The sequence below is a fragment of the Oncorhynchus keta genome, chromosome 17, assembly GCF_023373465.1.
Source record: "Oncorhynchus keta strain PuntledgeMale-10-30-2019 chromosome 17, Oket_V2, whole genome shotgun sequence".
In the NCBI taxonomy this organism is placed as follows: domain Eukaryota; kingdom Metazoa; phylum Chordata; class Actinopteri; order Salmoniformes; family Salmonidae; genus Oncorhynchus; species Oncorhynchus keta.
Genome location: NC_068437.1, coordinates 44697298 through 44718393, shown reverse-complemented (window position 1 = coordinate 44718393; position 21096 = coordinate 44697298). Strand labels below are relative to the sequence as shown.

The 21096-nt window shown below is 46.1% G+C and overlaps 1 protein-coding gene and 1 long non-coding RNA gene across 6 annotated transcripts in view; one reads left to right on the top strand and one right to left on the bottom strand.

Moving 5' to 3' along the window:
• The window catches only part of LOC118395903 (neuron navigator 2-like), a 91879-nt gene that overhangs the window by 22514 nt on the left and 48269 nt on the right, over positions 1–21096 (bottom strand). For 4 of the 5 annotated variants that reach the window (XM_052466225.1, XM_035789979.2, XM_052466224.1 and 1 more), the window contains 8 exons: positions 19187–19316; positions 12394–12700; positions 10056–10695; positions 8491–8931; positions 7135–7295; positions 6646–6825; positions 1586–1638; positions 348–371 (listed from right to left, as the gene is read on the bottom strand). In XM_052466225.1, coding sequence (XP_052322185.1) covers positions 348–371; positions 1586–1638; positions 6646–6825; positions 7135–7295; positions 8491–8931; positions 10056–10695; positions 12394–12700; positions 19187–19316 — 1936 coding nt within the window. The remainder of the gene's footprint in view (positions 1–347; positions 372–1585; positions 1639–6645; positions 6826–7134; positions 7296–8490; positions 8932–10055; positions 10696–12393; positions 12701–19186; positions 19317–21096) is intronic. The other variant, XM_035789982.2, reaches the window with a different exon arrangement.
• Positions 4440–5316, top strand: LOC127908308 (uncharacterized). The gene is made up of 3 exons (XR_008066762.1): positions 4440–4677; positions 4736–4795; positions 5189–5316. It is a non-coding gene; the product is annotated as an uncharacterized LOC127908308 (long non-coding RNA).

The window sequence follows — 21096 nt, the reverse complement described above, 5'->3', positions numbered from 1 at the left end:
TTTATCCCCTTTTTCTCCCCAATTCTGTAGTATCCAATTATTAGTGAATCAATGGTGTCACATTGTGTCACGACTTCCACCCAAGGTAGCTCCTCTCCCTGTTCGGGCGGCGCTCGGCGGTCTACTAGCTGCCACCGATCCTTTTTCCTTTTCATTTGGTTTTGTCTGTCTTGTCGTTCACCTTAGTGGGGTATTTTAATCTCGCCCTACCCTCTTGGTTTTGTGCGGGATTGTTTGGGATTGTTTGGGCTACATTCGCTCTCTCCTGCGCCTGACTCCACCCCCACCTCTCCTTGGGGAGAACCTGACACATTGTGTGAAAGTAAAATACACAAAGTTGTTCTTACCTCTGACTGAGCTTTCTCCTCAGGCTATGGAAATAGAAGAGGAGCAAAGAGAAGGAAACAAACAGGGTTCAGCATGTCAGAGTGTGCATGGGATAAGACGACATGACAAACAATCTGAACATATTCATTTTCCATCTAAGGCTACAGTGAATCCCTAGGGGCACAGTTAACTCGCAATGCAATTCAGCAGTCAATTCAGACATAACCTTATGCCTAACCCTACACTATCTAGAACCTAAAAATGTTTTTGGCTATCCCCATAGGATAACCCTTTGAAGAATCCCTTTTGGTTCCCGGTAGATCCCTTTAGAGAACCCAAAATAGTTCTACCTGGAACCAAAAATGTTTCTTCTATGGGACAGCCAAATAACCCTTTTTTGTAAGAGTGTAACCTTAATTTTAGACCAAAAATGGAGCTCATTTGTACTTTGTGGCTGGGGAATCTGACTCTGTGGCTGGGGAATCTGACTCTGTGGCTGGGGAATCTGACTCTGTGGCTGGGGAATCTGACTCTGTGGCTGGGGAATCTGACTCTGTGGCTGGGGAATCTGACTCTGTGGCTGGGGAATCTGACTCTGTGGCTGGGGAATCTGACTCTGTGGCTGGGGAATCTGACTCTGTGGCTGGGGAATCTGACTCTGTGGCTGGGGAATCTGACTCTGTGGCTGGGGAATCTGACTCTGTGGCTGGGGAATCTGACTCTGTGGCTGGGGAATCTGACTCTGTGGCTGGGGAATCTGACTCTGTGGCTGGGGAATCTGACTCTGTGGCTGGGGAATCTGACTCTGTGGCTGGCTGGGGAATCTGACTCTGTGGCTGGGGAATCTGACTCTGTGGCTGGGGAATCTGACTCTGTGGCTGGGGAATCTGACTCTGTGGCTGGGGAATCTGACTCTGTGGCTGGGGAATCTGACTCTGTGGCTGGGGAATCTGACTTTGTGGCTGGGGAATCTGACTTTGTGGCTGGGGAATCTGACTTTGTGGCTGGGGAATCTGACTTTGTGGCTGGGGAATCTGACTTTGTGGCTGGGGAATCTGACTTTGTGGCTATGGAAGCTAGTGGAAACCAGATTAACCCTAGTCCTAAACTAAAAAGTATGCTCAATGAAGAATTAAAATTAAAATAACTTTTTAGCCCAGGACTAGGCTTAATCTGTGTCTGGGAAACCAGCCCTTAGCACATCCATATGTTTGGATAGTCAGTGGAGTGCATAGACAGACAGGGAAGTGGCGCTCACCGTGGAGTAGACAGACGAAGTGCTGGACACCAGAGACACAGAGGAGGCGTGGACTGGAGAGAAACAAAAACACAACGTTCAACTCATTCATCTGCTGACATCATTCATGGCACACTGGGCACAGATGTCAATTACACGTTGGTTCCACATCATTTCATTGAAATGACGTGGAAACAACTTTGATTCAACCAGTGGTGGGTGTATGATTCACATAAGCAGGGATTAATCTCAACCTGAAGACTGGAAACAGGAACATGCATGAACAGGTCCCCTGACTGAACGTTTACAACAGAGGTGCTGTACTTGTGTGTGTGTGTGGCGCTGTTAATGTAACTAGTTTACTTTGTAGTCTACACTTTAATTGTGCTGATATGGTTGAAACACACACAGCAGCACCACTCTGACTAACTCTACAGTTCACATGTCCAAACTCAACTGTATGATGCATTCACACTTTACCAGCAGTCATTAGCCTATACACCTCAGTCCAATGCTCTAACCACTAGGCCCCGTTTCCCTTTAACGCACGGTATATGAGCATGGTAGAATTCAATGGCTATGGTTCATTCTTACATGTCCTATGTTTGAGCCGATTTTGAAAGCAAAAGTCGAATTGAAAACATTATTGGCATTGTTGAATTTGATTTCCATAATAGCAAGTTAAGACTGATGGTTTGGTTAGTTAACTAGCAAGTCTGTTTGGTTACCAAGGCAACTACTGTAGCTATCTAGTAAACCTAAACACATTTCTACCTGCAAATGAACACAGTCCTTCGTTAAGGGCTTATGCGTTCTGTGGAAATTGTTGATTATCCCTTACATATTCTCTAGTGAGTACTGTCAATGCCATAACATTAACACAGCCTCTCTCTCTTCATTCATCATCATTTAATGGAACCACAATATCCCTGCAGGACTAAAAACGACAGCAACGGGATGTGCCAAACTTAACTAAATGCTTATCTGCTTATGAAGCATTTGTACAAACAAGCCAGTTATCCAGAGCCCTGAGTGTGTTCTCCAGACTGATTCAGGTGTCACAGAGTTCATTGACGTGTGTGGATAGATCATTTTTATTTTACCTTAATTTAAATGGGCAAGTGGGTTAAGAACAAATTCTTATTTACAATGACAGCCTACACCAGTCAAACATGGGCCAATTGTGCACTGCCCTATGGGACTCCCAATCACAGCCTGGATTTGAACCAGGGTGTCTGTAGTAAAATCTCAAGCACTAAGCCTTAAACCGCTGCGCCACTCGGGAACCCTAGATGGTAGGGAATGAGACACTAGTTTTCCTCAAGAAATTCCATAATTTGGCATTTTGTTTTCATTGGTGGAAAACGCTGTCTCAATCGCCACTACAGAATCTCCCGTAATTGTTCAATAGGATTGATATCTGGTGACTGAGACGGCAACGGCATATCGTGAAATATCAGCAAGTTGAGCAGTTTTTGTCACTGGAGCTTCTGCCAAACGTGCCCCAACAGTCTCCCCTCTTTCAAAGTCACTGAGATCTCTTCTTCTAGCCATGATAGCCAAAATAATAGGCAACTGGACCTGCCCAGCATTTGTATACCTGATCCAAAGCATGATGGTATTTTGGTATTTTATTAGGCTCCCCATTAGCTGTTGCAAAAGCAGCAGCTACTCTTCATGGGGTTCAACACAAAACATGAAACATAATACAGAATGACATAATACAGAACATCAATAGACAGGAACAGCTCAAAGACAGAACTACATAGATTTTGTAAAAAGGCAAACAGCCTACATATCAATGCATACACACAAACTATCTAGGTCAATTAAGGGAGAGGCTTTGTGCTGTGAGGTGTTGCTTTATCTGATTTTTGAAATAAGGTTTGCTGTTTATTTCAGCAATATGAGATGGAAGTATGTTCCATGTAATTAGGGCTCTATATAATACTGTACGCTTTCTTGAATTTGTTCTGGATTTGGGGACTATGAAAAGACCCCTGGTGGCATTTCTGGTGGGACAACCGAGCTCTGTGTAAGTTGACCAGGCAAACAATTTGGGTTTTTCAACACATTAATGTTTCTTATATATGTGGAGCTGGTAATGAATGGTGGGATATTAATTCCACACTTGTGTGGAAGCACCTGCTTTCAATATACTTTGTATCCCTCGTTAATCAATTGTTTCCATTATTTTGGCAGTTACCTATATTATTCTTTGAAATGACCATTGAACTGCAGTACATATCCCAGATTACACCTTTACATGCTAGGACGTTGGATTCATTTTTCAAGTTGGGAATGGATGCTTGTCTTTTCTGAAACATATATTTAGGAGTCCTGAAAGAAGGTAGAGTACATCTACATGTACTGTGATTAGAGCAGATATTTCCCCAGGTTTACTCTATCACTTGTGATCTAAAAGTACAAAAGTAGGCACTGGGGTGCCATCAAACACAACCCTGTGCCCTGCTCCTGTCTGGAGAGAGAGTGGGTCTGTAGAGGTGCCATCAAACACAACCCTGTGCCCTGCTCCTGTCTGGAGAGAGAGTGGGTCTGTAGAGGTGCCATCAAACACAACCCTGTGCCCTGCTCCTGTCTGGAGAGAGAGGGTCTGTAGAGGTGCCATCAAACACAACCCTGTGCCCTGCTCCTGTCTGGAGAGAGAGGGTCTGTAGAGGTGCCATCAAACACAACCCTGTGCCCTGCTCCTGTCTGGAGAGAGAGGGTCTGTAGAGGTGCCATCAAACACAACCCTGTGCCCTGCTCCTGTCTGACCCTGTGCCCTGCTCCTGTCTGGAGAGAGGGTCTGTAGAGGTGCCATCAAACACAACCCTGTGCCCTGCTCATGTCTGGAGAGAGTGGGTCTGTAGAGGTGCCATCAAACACAACCCTGTGCCCTGCTCCTGTCTGGAGAGAGAGTGGGTCTGTAGAGGTGCCATCAAACACAACCCTGTGCCCTGCTCCTGTCTGGAGAGAGAGTGGGTCTGTAGAGGTGCCATCAAACACAACCCTGTGCCCTGCTCCTGTCTGGAGAGAGAGGGTCTGTAGAGGTGCCATCAAACACAACCCTGTGCCCTGCTCCTGTCTGGAGAGAGAGTGGGTCTGTAGAGGTGCCATCAAACACAACCCTGTGCCCTGCTCCTGTCTGGAGAGAGTGGGTCTGTAGAGGTGCCATCAAACACAACCCTGTGCCCTGCTCCTGTCTGGAGAGAGAGTGGGTCTGTAGAGGTGCCATCAAACACAACCCTGTGCCCTGCTCCTGTCTGGAGAGAGAGAGGGTCTGTAGAGGTGCCATCAAACACAACCCTGTGCCCTGCTCCTGTCTGGAGAGAGAGAGGGTCTGCCATCAAACACAATCCTGTCTGGAGAGAGAGAGGGTCTGTAGAGGTGCCATCAAACACAACCCTGTGCCCTGCTCCTGTCTGGAGAGAGAGGGTCTGTAGAGGTGCCATCAAACACAACCCTGTGCCCTGCTCCTGTCTGGAGAGAGAGAGGGTCTGTAGAGGTGCCATCAAACACAACCCTGTGCCCTGCTCCTGTCTGGAGAGAGAGGGTCTGTAGAGGTGCCATCAAACACAACCCTGTGCCCTGCTCCTGTCTGGAGAGAGAGGGTCTGTAGAGGTGCCATCAAACACAACCCTGTGCCCTGCTCCTGTCTGGAGAGAGAGGGTCTGTAGAGGTGCCATCAAACACAACCCTGTGCCCTGCTCCTGTCTGGAGAGAGAGTGGGTCTGTAGAGGTGCCATCAAACACAACCCTGCGCCCTGCTCCTGTCTGGAGAGAGAGGGTCTGTAGAGGTGCCATCAAACACAACCCTGCGCCCTGCTCCTGTCTGGAGAGAGAACGGGTCTGTAGAGCTGGTGTTGAGTCAGATGTCAATCTGCGATGGGAGAGGAGATATTTATCAGCCTTTCTCTTCCTTCTCCTCCTCCTCCTCCTCCTCCTAACCTTGGCCTACATGCCACAACACCACAGCTCAACATGACTCTGAGACTTGCCCTTGGACACGAACAAATCAACAGCCAACACCAGCCAAGAAATTGACATCATACAGGGATCAGTTAAAGAGAGAGCCTCGGGACAAGCAATAAACCACAAGAGACATTCAGCCAAAGAAGTGTAGTCAATCATCAAACCTCAGTCTATGTACGTACATCGAACAAACTGCTTCTTTGTGTGTCCCAATTCAACTGTTAACGTGTGGAAAGACTGAAATAATAATGAAATACTTCACTAGTGATTTAAATGGTTGGTTGAACAAGCGTGTGGATTCAATAAACATTCATTTTGTAAATTAAAAAAAGTATATCTTTCAATAGTGCCCTGTTAAAAAGGCTTTCACAAAAACCCTCTTAGTTAACAACAATCTGCAAGCATGGCTCGATTTTTTAAAAGGAATTCTAATCCATTCAGAAGTCAAATGGAAGTTCACATAAGCATGTGGTGTCGACTTCCACCGAAGTTGTTCCCTCTCCTTGTTTGGGCGGCGTTCGACGTCACCGGCTTTCTAGCGGCCACCGATCCATGTTTCATTTTTCCTTTTGTTTTGTCTGTTTACACACCTGGTTCCCATCTCATGATTATGTTCCTTATTTAACCCTCTGGTTTCCCTTTCTGTTTTGTGCGTGATTGTCTTTCGTGTGTTGGAGTTCGAGTCCTGTTTTGTCCTTGTTTTGTAACAGGAGTATTGTTCCGTTCTTGGATTGAGTAAATACAGTGTTTTTTACTCTTACCTGTGTCCTGCGCCTGACTCCTTCGCTATCTGCTAGATAGACTCTGACATGTGGAGTGGAAGTCATCTATCAAATAAATAAATGTACCTGCATTTCGAGAGCTTGGGACGATAAGGTTCTTTCTGCAAAAAGATGATTCTTGGTTTGAATGGTGTCAGTGATTTTTTAAATCTTGTATTATTTTGAATTTAACAACATGAATTGGAGTTTTTAGAGTACTATATAGTTAGAGAACATTGAACAGAACACGGCTATGCAGATAGAACCTTATAGTCCCAAGCTCTCAATTTCTCTGAGGCTCTGTGTGATAGCAGGTAGATGGAGGGGTATGTCAGTCTGTCTTACCCTCCTCCAGGCCTTCTCTGAAGGACCCAGAGCTGGTCATGGTGCGACTCTTCTCCTCTAGAGACATGGACGAGTTCCTCAGACGGGGGTCACTGTATGGGTCATACGAACCATCCTGATTGGCCAGGCCGCTGCGGAGGTTTGCCAGGTTGATCTGTGCCACCGTGGTAGGGCTGCCTGCTGGGACACAACCGTCACATAACAAAGGTCAAAGAATATGTTGAAAACAGACATGGACAGAGGGCATTGATCAGACATGTTTGCCATTTGTATCTTACTCTTCACTCATAGTGGAAAGTAAGAGTGAAATAAAACATAACAGATATAATCACTACTACTTTTCCTTACACTATCGGAGAAGTCTCTTGAGAGAGACGAAACATTAAGCCAGCATGTACACAATATTTAGTCCATTGTACAGTGATGACTATCACTGCTCCTATAGTGTTAATCAAAGTGATGAGTAGGGAGGGTTGAGGCTACACCTACCAAGCTGGGAGAAGTTGAAGCGGGCTCCGGAGGGCGAGGTGAGGCTGGAGGTGGGGTAGAAGGGTGAGCTGGCGGCAGACTCCTGAAGACCTCCTGCAGAGTGGGAACGCAGCCAATCTCGGTGGTCGTCATGACTACGTAGCTGGGGCAGGTGGCCGTACCTGCAGAGAGATGACAGGAGATGCTGAAAATCCAACCTCACATCCACATCTTTGTGTGAATGCTGCAAGTCACAATCTGCACAGATAATGATAATAACCTAGGCTGTTGGTGGACAGGGAGGCACATGGGTAACATCAAGGCTGATAACGTGATAACGTGCAGGGTGTACAGTCACAACATGGTCTACACAGAGCATGGGATCATGCATCATATATTGTATGATACAGGTGGAAGTTGTACGTCAATGTATGTTCATGAAAACCATACTTAATACCACCCCCCCAAAAACATTATACAACAATAAATACTTATATTCATTTTTTTTATGTATGTATTTTTTTCCTGAGTAAACTGCTCAAGGAAATGGTGGCATACAGAGATGTGTTTTGGGAGTTCAGCCCTTGGTTGAGTAAAACAACGGGTGTAATATACACATCTAAACCCAGCCCAAAAAACGAAACATAGGGGCAATTCATGTTTGGTGGAGGTAGGTGTGTGGCCATTCTCAACATGTAGACAAAACATAGAGACAGGACACAGCTACAGATAACAGCTACCTATAGAAGCTTCACAGCTGTGGTGTGATCTTTCTTAGTTCCACACACTGATATACATCTCAAGATTATGTTTCAGACTCCAGCCCTGTCCTTCCCAGTGTAGCCAGCAGAGGGCATTATACATGCCGTGAAAGAGATGGAGGCAGCGATAACATCCAACAGTCACTTCACAAACACAGGACACTACACACAGGCAGCTGTTTCACCATCAGGCAAGCCTAACTCCATATAGACACATTTACCTGTCCTGTTTCCGGGGTAAAGTGTTTCGGCTGGGACTACCCAAGGGAGAGGAGAGAGGGCTAGGGGGAAGGGAGGGGTTAGTGGTGTAGGGTGTTAGGGGGTAAGGGTAAACAACAGAGAGAGGAGGAGCACAGATAGAACGGGGAAACAGAGAGATCAACAGTCAAGATAGAATCCATGCTTTCATTACACCAACAACTTGGAGTCAGTCTCCTATCATCTCCTAGATCATCAATATGGCCACTCAAACTCTACTGTTAGAAAGTGACTAAACCCTCATGAACACAACAGAACGAAGGTTGAGATACAAAGGGAAAAAAAGAGAGGAGAGCATGTAGCCGACATTAAAACACATAGCCACACCTGGCAGCTCCTAAACCAAACCCACTTCTACCTGTCTGAGAAGCCAGTTTTGATGCCGTTGTTCCTGACGCAGGCTGGCAGTGTGTCGTGACCAGGGCTGTGGTGTCCGTGGCCTCCGCTGCCCAGAGACAGGTCGATGGACTCGCTGCTGGTGGCAAGGCTGCTGAGGGAGGGGTAGCCGGGGCTCAGAGTGTCCCTGCTCAGGGTGCTGTTCCAGGCCAGGCTGTGGGAGGGGGTGGACAGGGCCGAACTGGGACTGGAGGCCAGTGGGGAGAGGGAGTGTGCCTCCACACCCAGACGACCTCCACCCCCATAAAGAGGGCTACTGCCCCCGCTACTGGCTGAGGGGGAGTCCAGAGCGCCACCCTGCTGGCCAGAGTTGGCATGGAGGTTGGAGATGACAGTGGAGTTGTTCATGTTCTCTGCGGTGGTGACTGGGGCATGCTGCTTGCCCTGCTTGCCTCCGAACAGTCTGGACGGCACGGGAAGGAAACAGAGGAGAAGAGTGAGAGGAGAGTTAAATGGTACATGGGTTTAAGCCGGGAATTGTTGAAGTAATCTTTGATTAAAATACTCCTTAATGCAAAGATAAGCAACACAAATGTATATTATAACGTTGGCACGACAACACAATCCCTACTTCATGGTATAATCACATCATCAGAAGACAAATATATCCATCTCTCTGATTCGCTGGTCCGGTTTGGCTGTCCATGTTCGACCGCGCATTTTTATCAACTCGTCATTTACATTAAAACAGGGTGTAAAGTATGTCCTACAGACGCCATATTAGCTTGGACAACATTAAATAATCAAGGGTTAAATGAGAAGGGAGACTCTCAGACCACTGAGGGGAAACAGATGCTACATTTTCTCATTACCTCATCAGGCAATTAGTTAAGTCCAAGCAGCATTATCAGATAAAGCAACATCAGCCAACCCAGCACTGGGTTTGAGCTAGAGAAAACACTGTACCCTCAGACTGGGCCCTGTCACCCTGCTTTTAATGACCACTGATAGGCCATTATATCAAGAGAGGCCTAGTGATAAGCCAAGCCTTTTAAATCACTCATGATTCATGGGCAGACATCATGAAACCCTGATAAGCCAAGAGCTCTCAGTTTTATTTTATGTTACTACAACGCTGATATGATTATTATCCCAACTAAAATCAGTTTGCACTGTTCCATGAATATGTCACATACCCATTGGGCACAAACATCAGTTCATGTCTAGTTTTGATTTACATTTGACTGAGTTGTCAACTATTGTGAATGTAACGTGAAATCAACAAAAAATGTCATGCCATTGGATTTATTTAAAAAGTTACGTTGATTCTTTTTTGCAAATTCAATGAGTTTTCCACGTTGATTCAACGCCACCACATAGCTTTTGGGGGTTGAAATGATGTGGAAACAACATTGATTCAACCAGTTTTGCACAGTGGGAATCATAAGCACCTGGCCATGGAATCATAAGCAGGCCAGTGTGGTAGTGCTTTCAGGGCTAGTGGAAGGAGCTCTCAGACTCATCCAGTGTTAGTGTGAGACAGCGCCTGATGACTGGGGCTAAGGGGTATGGAGGTGGTGGGCTGACCTGCGCATGGTAGGGGAGGAGACATCTGGGTACTTTCCCCCTGGTTGCCTGACTCCCAGGGCTGTGGGACTGGCTTCAGAGGACACCCCCTTCTCCCGGTCTGTCTGGTTGGATCCAGAGCCAGGAAGGGGGGTGCCACCAGCGCTGGGTTTGGGGACTTGGCTGCGGCTTTTGGGGCCATGGAGCGTGTTGGACTTGCTGCTGAGATTGGAGTCGATGCTGGTGCTGGACGAGCGGCTTGTGCTACGTCCCCCACCAGAGGCTCTGCTGGGCCGGGGGAGGCTGCGGTACTGCAGGGTGGAGTGTGAGCTCACAGGTAGGTAGCCATCATCCACACTGGCCTGGCGACCAAGACCCCGACCCCCGTGGAGCTGCACTGACTTGGGGATCTTTCCCAGGGTGGCTGAGCCACTGGTGATGGTCACTCCGCTGGCTGTCACCATGGTCATACCTCCTCCTGCATGCTTCTTAAATCCAAAGGTGTTGGTGGTGGGGGTGCGGCTGGAGGAGGAGGGGGGCTTCTTGGCCTCGTCTCCACTGCTGCGGCCCGTGTCTGATGGGGAGCGCTGCATGCTACACTTGGCCCGGGGAGAGAGATAATGTTGGCCTTTCTCAGACACCTTGGCGTCGTCCGTTTTACCTGTGGGTGGAGACATGACAGTCTATCAACCATGGCCCACCAGATACAACGTATCTGTGGTTGACTGCTGGCTGCCTCATCACACACTACAGGAACACATGTACATTAAACAAAAATATAAATGCAACATGCAACAATTTCAAAGATTTTACTGAGACAAATCAGTCAATTGTAATAAACTCATTAGGCCCTAATCTATGGATTTCACAACTGGGAATACAGATATGCATCTGTTGGTCACAGATACCCTAAAAACAAGGTAGGGGCGTGGATCAGAAAACCAGTCAGTATCTGGTGTGATCACCATTTGCCTGATGCAGCGCGACACATCTCCTTCGCATAAAGTTGATCAGGCTGTTGACTGTGGCCTGTGGAATGTTGTCCCACTCCTCTTCAATGGCTGTGCGAAGTTGCTGGATATTGGCGGAAACTGGCACATGCTGTCATACACGTCGATCCAGAGCGTCCCAAACAAGCTCAATGGGTGACATGTCTGGTGAGTATGCAAGCCATGGAAGAACTGGGACATTTTCAGCTTCCAGGAATTGTGTACAGATCCTTGCAATATGGGACAGCGAATTATCATGCTGAAACATGAGGTGATGGCAGCGGATTAATGGCACGATAATGGGCCTCGGGATCTTGTCTCAGTATCTCTCTGCATTCAAATTGCCATCTATAAAATGCAATTGTGTTCATTGCATCGTTGGATGGGGCCACAGTGTCTCCCGACCCCGCTTGTCTTAGCCTCCAGTATTTATGCAGCAATAGTTTATGTGTCGGGGGGCTAGGATCAGTCTTTCTCCTGTCTTATCTGGTGTCCTGTGGGAATTTTAAGTATGCTCTCTCTAACTCTCTCTCTTTTTCTCTTCTCTCAGAGGACCTGAGCCCTAGGACCATGCTTCAGGACTACCTGTCCTGATGACTCCTTGCTGTCCCCAGTCCACCTGGACGTGCTGCTGCTCCAGTTTCAACTGTTCTGTCTGCGGCTATGGAACCCTGAGCTGTTCACCGGACGTGCTACCTTGTCCCAGACCTGCTATTTTCGACTCGCTCTCTCTAACGCACCTGCAGTCTCTAACTCTGAATGATCGGCTATGAAAAGCCAACTGACATTTACTCCTGCGGTGCTGACCTGTTGCACCCTCTACAACCACTCTGATTATTATTATTTGACCCTGCTCGTCATCTATGAACATTTGAACATCTTGGCTATGTACTGTTATAATCTCCACCCGGCACAGCCAGAAAAGGACTGGCCACCCCTCAGAGTCTGGTTCCTCTCTAGTTACTTCCTAGGTGCCTGCCTTTCTAGGGAGTTTCCTAGCCACCGTGCTTCTACATCTGCATTGCTTGCTGTTTGGGGTTTTAGGCCGGGTTTCTGTACAGCACTTTGTGACATCAGCTGATGTAAAAAGGGCTTTATAAATACATTTGATTGCTTGATTGTCTGTAGCTTATGCCTGCCAATACCATAACCCCACCGCCACCATGGGGTACTCTGTTCACAACGTTGACATCAGCAAACCGCTCGCCCACACGATGTCATACACATTGTCTGCCATCTGCCCAGTACATGTGAAGAGCACACTTCGTTGCGTTTATCTTTTTGTTCAGTATAGTTCAGACTGATAGAGAACAATATAGAGACAGTGTGGCTGCTGGGCTCCGTCTGTCTCTACTCTGTATGTAATGTACCTGTAACATGGGTCTTCAGAGTTGCACAGCCTGGCGTGATGGGGCCCTTGGTCCTGGGGGAGGTTACGCCCATCTGGGCGCTCATTCCCCGCCTCCAGGAACCTGTGTGGGCCACGGAGGGCGTATTGCGGCCCGAGGAGCTCCTGTCCGACTCGTCCGACATGTCTGAGGGGTGGCGGCAATACTTGGAGCCCGACTCCATTTTGAGCCCGTTGTCCGAGACACCGTCTGACCTCTTAACTTCGTCGCTGCCGGACCACACAGAGTTCTGCTCGATGGCCAGGTGCTTCTCTGCGTCTGTCTGGAGCTGAGGGAAACCAAACGTCAGACATCTGTTACTTCTGTTTATTCAAGTGCTGTAGATACTGTACATCAGAGGAGGCTGGTGAGGGGAGGACGGCTCATAATAATGAATGGAGTGAATGAAATGGTATCAAAATACATGGAAACCAGGTGTTAGATGTGTTTGAGACCATTCCTTTCACTCTGTTCCAGCCATTACTATGAGCCTGTCCTCCCCATTTAAAGTGACACCAGCCACCACTGCTGTACACTCTAACTCCCCTCTACTTACAGTATACCAATATAATGATAACACTGATACGCAAGTCATCTCACTAGGAGAGCAAGCAGAAAGAAAAGCAATGGTGTACTAGTCTAGACCAGCATTTCCTAAGACCCCAATGGGTGCATGTTTTGCCCTAACACTACACAGCTGATTCAAATCATCAACTAGTCATCAAGCTTTGATTATTGGAATCAGATGCGTAGTGTTAGGGCAAAGACGAAAACGTACACCCCTTGGGGTCCTGAGGACCGAGTTTGGGAAACGCTGGTCTATTACCTCCCCCCATTAGCTCAGCCTTATGCCATCATTCCAGTTAAACAACTCCACATGTCCCTATTACTGTGAATGCCTTCATATTCTCATCAGTACACAGCACTCATTACAAACACACTGTCAAGAACAGGATGCTTGTTTAGTCATCACATTATACAAATATCCTCTTTGTTCTATGAGCTGTTGCTCAACCGCCAAGGGAAAAGATTCCTATTCAGGAACTTGATATTGATGAGGATTTTTCTGATTTGGGTGCAGTCTGCTCTCATCTCAGAAGTAATGTGTGGATCTGAGGCATTAACTCTGTGGTTAAACATTAACGCTGGTTGATGTCACTGCTGCCCATCTGGCATTTCATCTGAGGCATGTGGCTGAATCACTTCACAAACATTGGTTGAGTTCAAGAAGGCATGCAACATATATATATTTTTTTTAAATTTGTTGCAATACAAAGTGAAAATTAACGCTTTCTATTGGACAGGTCGAGGTAGTCCCTCCCTGTTTCAGTCCATTTGCTTCCGTTTGGTGCCTATGAACAAGACAGTGGTCAGGAGAGTTAGCAGTGGATTACATTGGACAGTCCCTGACAGGGCCTGGAGTGATTAATACAGGAAATCAGCAAAGAGGACTTCATGCTTCATGTATCAACATTACCGCCTCAAAATGCAAAAATTGGATAAGTAAAGACTTGAGAAAGAGAGGCAGGCGAACAGGACCATTACATTGGCCGTTCAAATAAACAATGTGTTGAAGCTGTGTTTTGTAGTGCGTTTTCCCAGCGCTCGCCAAACTTACGTCAGCCTTGGTTATAACAGGTCATTGTTCAACCAGCTACTGAAAATACTCATAAAAAATGATTGCCAGGGAAGGAATTTTAATGGCCTCTTTCTTTATCAGACTGAATCATAAACACTGTTATCTCTATAGCCTCAATAATAAATCCAAGCCATATTCTACAGAGCAGCAGAAAAATGCAACACAAAGCAATTCTATAAAAGGCAATACAGTTACAGAGAAAATGGGAGGGGGCTTTGTGACTGAATGTTGGCTTGAAGAGCTGGTTTTGGGGCCGTCTGCATTCTACTGTTTGATTTTAAGTCACTCGTTGGCACGGGAGGATGCAGTGAAAGCCTTAATGGTAGAAAAACATGAAAACAAAACGGGTGCCAAAGCTGCAGTCGCTCTTGTCGTCTACCCAGTTCCTTTTTATGACTGGAAATAACCTTGCTGAACAGTCTTCTACATTACATTCACAACAATGCCAACTGCTTTATTCCTGAGAAAACTCACTCAGTGCTGTTGTCGGGATGTTCCACTGAAAAGAGACTGTCTCTTTACAGGAATATTGTGTGGTATTGTAAGTCGCTCTGGATAAGAGCGTCTGCTAAATGACTTAAATGTAAAGAAACTGCTTCTATCACACAGTCTTCCACATAAGCAATGATGACAGACATAAGTTTGTGAGTGTTGAGGTGTATCTGATCAGGACATGGGTCAGGCCTACTACTACACTGTATTTACAAAAGCATGTGGACACCCCTTCAAATTAGTGGATTTGGCTATTTCAGCCACATCCGTTGCTGACAGGTGTATAAAATCGAGCACACAGACATGCAATCTCCATAGACAAACATTGACAGTAGAATGTCTTTCTGAAGAGCTCAGTGACCATCATAGGATGCCACCTTTCCAATAAGTCAGTTTGTCAAATTTCTGCCTTGCTAGAGCTGCCCCGGTCAACTGTAAGTGCTGTTATTGTGAAGTGGAAACATCTCGGAGCAGCAACGGCTCAGCTGCAAAGTGGTAGGCCACACAAGCTCACAGAAGGGGACCGCAGAGAGCTTAAGCATGTAGCGCGTACAAATCGTCTGTCCTCGGTTGCAACACTCACTACCGAGTTCCAAATTGCCTCTGGAAGCAACATCAGCACAATAACTGTTTGTTGGGAGCGTCATGAAATGGGATTCCATGGCCGAGCAGCCGCACAGAAACCTCACCATGCGAAATGCCAAGCGTCGGCTGGAGTGTAAAGCTCGCTGCCATTGAACTCTGGAGCAGTGGAAACACATTCTATGGAGTGACGAATCACGCTTCACCATCTGAGAGTCCGACAGACAAATCTGTGTTTGGCGGATGCCAGGAGAACGCTACCTCCCCCAATGCATAGTGACAACTGTAAAGTTTGATGGAGGAGGAATATTGGTCTGGGACTGTTTTTCATAGTTCGGGCCCTTAGTTCCAGTGAAAGGAAATCTTAACTCTACAGCATACAATGACATTCTAGACGATTCTGTGCTTCCAACTTTGTCGCAACAGTTCTGGAAAGGCCCTTTCCAGTTTCAGTATGACAATGCCCCCATGCACAAAGCGAGGATCGTACAGAAATGGTTTGTTGAGATCGGTGTGGAAGAACTTGACTGGCTTGCACAGAGCCCTGACCTCAACCCCAATGAACATCTTTGGGATGAATTGGAATGCCAACTGTGAGCCTGGCCTAATAGCCCAACATGAGTGCCCGACCTTACTAATGCTTTAGTGGCTGAATGGAAGCAAGTCTCCGCAGCAATGTTCCAACATCTAGTGGAAAGCCTTCCTAGATGAGTGGAGGCTGTTATAGCAGTATATTAATGCCAATGATTTTGGAATGAGATGTTTGAAGAGCAAGTGTCCACATACTTTTGGTCATGTTTGTAGTTAAGCACATAAATTGGGCCCCCGAGTGGCGCAGCGGTCTAAGGCACTGCATCTCAGTGCTAGAGGCGTCACTACAGACCCTGGTTTGATCCCGGGCTGTATCACAACCGGCCGTGATCGGGAGTTTCATAGGGCGGTGCACAATTGGCCCAGGGTCGTCCGGGTTAGGGGAGGGTTTGGCCGGGGTAGGCTATCATTGTAAAATAAGAAATTGTTTGTCCAATAAAGCTTAAAAAAAAGTTCACCCCATGGCTCCTTCCCTGGTCAGCTCTAAAGCAGGGTTCAGTGCAGTCACGGCCCTGTGGGCACACTCATTTTAACATGGGAAATATTTGGTTGAGAAGTTGATCAATGAGATTACAGCCTATATTCAACCACTCATAAAGACTGCAAAAGTTTCCTAAGTGTTATCACAATGCTTTCACCCATCTAAAACAGCGTTATTCAAAGTCGGGGTCGCGAGGGGGCTGCAGTGGTGTCGCCAAAATGTAAAAAAACAAACCTTTGAATAGATACAATGTTATTGAGTAAATGTATTTATTTTTGATGAGAGATAATAATGAACAACTTTGAATACCACTGATCTAAATGCACAACCAAATTGCAATTGAAAAACAATGTCTGATTTTTGGTTTAGTTATCACCCAAATGTCTCACTGCGCTTTAAACCATTTAAAAGCACAGCAAAGTTAAAATGGGAATACAGATATATTTTCTTAATTTATACAACAGATTAATGTGATATTACTGTTCTTCATCTCATAGCAGAAATGACCTGGCCCCAGTCTCCCGACAGCGAGTGTTTTAATGATGCATCCTTCCTGCAACCGTCGAAGACTCAACACACATTTCCCAAAACACCAAGCAGAGAGAACGTTTGCTGTGTGCGTCGTTGAGGTATGTGTGGATACTGGTAGGTTTGAAAGAAAAGCAGTGTGGCTCTCGGATCAGCTTTCTCCATTCAAATCTTATCTTAACATTATAATTATTACACAATACTGATGACGGATCAGCTTCTAGAGAGATATTATCACCTATTGCTGCAAATATTGATTCAACCAGTTTGTGCCCAATTGAGTAGGTTGGAGTTAATTCTGCCTCATATCATGACTGAGTAATGACTCACTGTTCGAAGGCTTGACGGGGCAGGTTGAGGGTTCACAAGCAACGTCTGAAATGTATTCTACCCTCTCTTGTGGCTTTGAGTCTCCAGTGACTCTTGTCACCGAGTGAATTTCAATAAGCCAATCTAGTTGGTCTACATTGTACAGAAGCACCTAAAAAGGATTGCATCATACAGTCCCAAGAATCTAGACACTTTTACAATATGGCAAACAGAACATCTTCTGCTCAAATCAGTAGTCTAAAAGGTGTGCACTTGAGAATAAATACCTACGAATAGGAGTGTCAGGATAAGATGAAGTGGGAGGTGATGTGTGTCAGACTGCAACTTCAATCAACACTTTGCGGCAACCACATCAGCATATAACACAGATCAGAAACAGATGAACGTTTCACTCTGCTAATTTCTTCCACAACCTCTGAAGTGTGAAGGTTAAGAGGCAGCCTAGTGTATGCAGTTATGTTCAGGTTAATGTACCCATTCAAATGATTGGGGCCAAAAGAATCAAAGTATACAAGTCCCTGGTAAATTACACAAGAGAGCTTAAACGCTCCTACCTCCGCTTAAACGGGTAGTGCTGAGCGATTAGTCCTTTTTTGAGGTTGATTCGGTTTCGGTTCAACAATTTTTTAAAACATGAAATGCATTATGAAATTAAAATGATTCAAGCTTTTTAATCGAAATTCCAAAGCCAAAAATAGTAAACATTAAACTTTCCACCTTATCCACTACTGTCCCGTCAAGGTGGATAGGGGGGTGCTCCCTCTGCTGTTTCCTTAAGTCCATGATCATCTCCTTTGTTTGGTTGACGTTGAGTGCAAGGTTATATTCCTGACACCACACTCCGAGGGCCCTCACCTCCTCCCTGTAGGCCATCTCATCGTTGTTGGTAATCAAGCCTACCACTGTAGTGTCGTCTGCAAACTTGATGATTGAGTTGGAGGCGTGCGTGGCCACTCAGTCGTGGATGAACAGGGAGTAGAGGAGAGGGCTGAGAAAGCACCCTTGTGGAGCCCCAGTGTTGAGGATCAGCGGGGTGGGGATGTTGTTACCTAACCTCACCACCTGGAGGCGGCCTGTCAGAAAGTCCAGGACCCAGTTGCACAGGGCGGGGTGGAGACCCGGGGTCTCAAGCTTAATGACGAGTTTGGAGGGTACTATGGTGTTAAATGCTGAGCTGTAGTCGATGAACAGCATTCTCACATAGGTATTCCTCTTGTCCAGATGGGTTAGGGCAGTGTGCAGTGTGATTGCGTCGTCTGTGGACCTATTGCGGCGGTAAGAAAATTGGAGTGGGTATAGGGTGTCAGGTAGGGTGGATGTGATATGATCCTTGACTAGTCTCTCAAAGCACTTCATGATGACGGAAGTGAGTGCGACGGGGCAGTAGTCGTTTAGCTCAGTTACCTTAGCTTTCTAGGGAACAGGAACAATGGTGGCCCTCTTGAAGCATGTGGGAACAGCAGACTGGGATTGATTGAATATGTCCGTAAACACATCAGCCAGCTGATCTGCGCATGCTCTGAGGCCGAGGCTAGGGGCAGGCAGCCTTGCGAGGGTTAACACTTTTAAATGTTTTACACACGTTGGCTGCGGTGAAGGAGAGTCCACAGTCTCTGGTAGTGGGCTGTGTCGGTGGCACTGTATTGTCCTCAAAGCGAGCAAAGAAGTCGTTTAGTTTTTCTGGGAGCAAGACATCGGGGTCCGCGACATGGCTGGTTTTCCTTTTGTAGTCCATGATTGACTGTAGACCCTGCCACATACCTCTTGTGTCTAAGCCGTTGAATTGCGACTCTACTTGACTTCATTTCTCTTGTGAATAATTGGATTTCTCTCCAGAGAAACGTCCCATCGGTCTCACAAAAAAAAACTACATGGAATTAAAATATTTTAATAATTAGTTGATCAATAACCCAAAACCATTCTGGTTAATCACACCAATTGAAACTTAGCAGGGTAATATCTGGCTGTGGACATCACGTGATCTATATTCAGAGTTTATTAACGGGAAATTTAAGTTTAATAAGTGTTTCTTGGCTTGTAAAAATAGAAAAAAGAAACAACGTAATGTCTGTTCACTGTTCTAGTCATTCTAATTCTATTGTTGCCACGCCCCTAATTGGGGCAGAACCTACCTGTCCCTCTATGTCCTTGCAGGAGACGGACGGAGTGTTGACGTAGGAGCTGACTGAGGAACTGGTGTTGATGTCATCTGTGTCGATAGTGTCACTGACCCCACTGCTCACCGAGCTGCTGTCGTCCCAACTGGAAGAGAGGAACACAGAAGAGAGAAAGAGTTTGAGTAGATATGGTAAAAGTTATTAGAGAGAAAGAGGTAAGACACGAGAGACATAACTAGAGTGAGAAAGGAAAGATATGTAGAGCAGGGTTCCCCAACTGGTCACCCACGTTTGGCCCGAGGGTTATTTGATTTTGCCCCCCCCAAGTTTTGGGGGACATAAAAGACTAAAAACAACAGCAAATCAGCTCCAAGTCATTTTAATGTTGGAAGTCTGTTCCAAAGTATTCACACACATAATAGAGAGACGTATATGATCGTATCAATTGTAAAAAAGGTTTGAAATTATTATGTTTTAGTCAAATGTTAACTGTTTGGGCTTCTTGCGGTCAATTTACAGTCTCCAAATAATTTGTAATTATTTCTTGACAATTCGCTTAAGAACAAATCGGTAAGCGGCTGAATCTAGTTGATGATCCCTGCTGTAGAGAAAGAGAGACATTAACAAGAGAAGACAGGGTGGAGAGAAACAGAGAGCCATTAACAAGAGAAGACAGGGTGGAGAGAAAGAGAGACATTAACAAGAGAAGACAGGGTGGAGAGAAACAGAGAGCCATTAACAAGAGAAGACAGGGTGGAGAGAAAGAGAGACATTAACAAGAGAAGACAGGGTGGAGAGAAACAGAGAGCCATTAACAAGAGAAGACAGGGTGGAGAGAAACAGAGAGCCATTAACAAGAGAAGACAGGGTGGAGAGAAAGAGAGACATTAACAAGAGAAGACAGGGTGGAGAGAAACAGAGAGCCATTAACAAGAGAAGACAGGGTGGAGAGAAAGAGAGACATTAACAAGAGAAGACAGGGTGGAGAGAAACAGAGAGCCATTAACAAGAGAAGACAGGGTGGAGAGAAACAGAGAGCCATTAACAAGAGAAGACAGGGTGGAGAGAAACAGAGAGCCATTAACAAGAGAAGACAGGGTGGAGAGAAACAGAGAGCCATTAACAAGAGAAGACAGGGTGGAGAGAAACAGAGACATTAACAAGAGAAGACAGGGTGGAGAGAAAGAGAGACATTAACAAGAGAAGACAGGGTGGAGAGAAACAGAGAGCCATTAACAAGAGAAGACAGGGTGGAGAGAAACAGAGACATTAACAAGAGAAGACAGGGTGGAGAGAAACAGAGAGCCATTAACAAGAGAAGACAGGGTGGAGAGAAACAGAGAGCCATTAACAAGAGAAGACAGGGTGGAGAGAAACAGAGAGCCATTAACAAGAGAAGACAGGGTGGAGAGAAACAGAGAGACATTAACAAGAGAAGACAGGGTGGAGAGAAACAGAGAGCCATTAACAAGAGAAGACAGGGTGGAGAGAAACAGAGAGCCATTAACAAGAGAAGACAGGGTGGAGAGAAACATAGAGCCATTAACAAGAGAAGACAGGGTGGAGAGAAACAGAGAGCCATTAACAAGAGAAGACAGAAGACATTAACAAGAGAAGACAGGGTGGAGAGAAACAGAGAGCCATTAACAAGAGAAGACAGGGTGGAGAGAAACATTAACAAGAGAAGACAGGGTGGAGAGAAACAGAGCCATTAACAAGAGAAGACAGGGTGGAGAGAAACAGAGAGCCATTAACAAGAGAAGACAGGGTGGAGAGAAACAGAGAGACATTAACAAGAGAAGACAGGGTGGAGAGAAACAGAGAGACATTAACAAGAGAAGACAGGGTGGAGAGAAACAGAGACATTAACAAGAGAAGACAGGGTGGAGAGAAACATAGAGCCATTAACAAGAGAAGACAGGGTG